At 42.4% G+C, this 1,489-nt stretch overlaps 1 protein-coding gene across 1 annotated transcript in view; it reads left to right on the plus strand.

Annotated features, from left to right (window-relative positions):
* LOC106012698 (adenylate cyclase, germination specific) overlaps positions 1-1,489 on the plus strand; it is a 73,122-nt gene that overhangs the window by 69,248 nt on the left and 2,385 nt on the right. Inside the window, exon 7 of the mRNA XM_035971590.1 lies at positions 981-1,072. Coding sequence (XP_035827483.1) covers positions 981-1,072 — 92 coding nt within the window. The remainder of the gene's footprint in view (positions 1-980; positions 1,073-1,489) is intronic.

The raw sequence follows: 1,489 nt of genomic DNA on the forward strand, positions 1-1,489 counted from the left end.
GGGGGGGGGAGGCAATCTGCTTTTAGAATCATAGAACAAGGCAACTATTTTGAAAATAAAAGAAAAAAAGAAAACAAAATGAAACAAGGTTTATGATTCAGTAGGCAAGTTTTTTGTTTCTTTCTCTTGTATTGTCTTTTTTTTAGTTTTTGTTTTTAAATAATAAATATAGATGTTATGCGCCCGTTTCAGCACAATTTAGGCCATGTAGGAGGCGGGCTTCGACCCTGCTTGTTGAGGGCCAGTGGATTCTGAAAGGTTCAGTTTTAGTAGAGGTTTTACGTCGCTTGCAACTGCATAAGGTCATATGAGCGCTGGCCTGAGAGGAGTGAGATATTCCAGTACAAAGAGTGCGATGCCCGATGAAAATGTTTTCCGCTCGGGAATTGGAGCTCACGTCTTCTGCGTGCGATGGCAAAGTGTCTAACTTCTACACCAAAGGCAATAAGTGATATACACTACCGTTATCGTTTTTTTAATAAAAGATATCATCAATTGTTACAGTACCATTATAATCTTTTTCTAAAGAAATAATATACACTTCCATTTTTATACAATATTTCTTATTTTGTAATAGCAAAACAAAATAATTTTTTGTTTAGTAAGAGTTGTACGGCACTTCCAACACAATAAGGTCACAAAAGTGTCGAAGAGTGGATGTGTTACAAGAGAGTAACATACACACAAAAGGAGAGATAAGGACGATAGATGTTTGATAAGAAAGAAGGAGCAAACCATACCAGAGCACCCGCCAACCACCTACATATAATTACATATATATACATGTTATATATATATTATAGGAAATAATAATCGTAATATGTATGTTATAATATAATATAGTGAAAAGCACATAGATCTTGCTTTCGAGTGGGGACATGCGTTATACAAATGCTATTTATTATTACTTATTATTATTTATGATGTACCACAACTCTCACCGCCATCCCCCCCCTCCCCCCTCCCATCCACTTTTCCAGCCATGAAGATCCACTGCAGCAAAGTTACACGGGACCTCCTGGTGGCACTGCAGAAATACAAGCTGGACAGCCGGGGAGTGATTGACATAAAGGTGAGTGAGGGAGAGAGAGAGGGGGAGGGGAGAGAGGGAGGGAGGGGAGAGATTGACATAAAGGTGAGTGAGGGAGAGAGAGGGGGAGGGTAAAAATTGACATAAAGGTGAGTGAGGGAGAGAGAGGGGGAGGGGAGAGATTGACATAAATGTGAGTGAGGGAGAGAGAGAGGGAGGGAGGGGAGAGAGGGAGGGAGGGGAGAAATTGACATAAAGATGAGTGAGGGAGAGAGAGAGGGAGGGAGGGGAGAGAGGGAGGGAGGGGAGAGATTGACATAAAGGTGAGTGAGGGAGAGAGAGGGGGAGGGTAAAAATTGACATAAAGGTGAGTGAGGGAGAGAGAGGGGGAGGGGAGAGATTGACATAAATGTGAGTGAGGGAGAGAGAGAGGGAGGGAGGGGAGAGAGGGAGGGAGGG

This window comes from Aplysia californica, unplaced genomic scaffold (assembly GCF_000002075.1).
Source record: "Aplysia californica isolate F4 #8 unplaced genomic scaffold, AplCal3.0 scaffold00467, whole genome shotgun sequence".
NCBI classification, from domain to species: Eukaryota; Metazoa; Mollusca; class Gastropoda; order Aplysiida; family Aplysiidae; genus Aplysia; species Aplysia californica.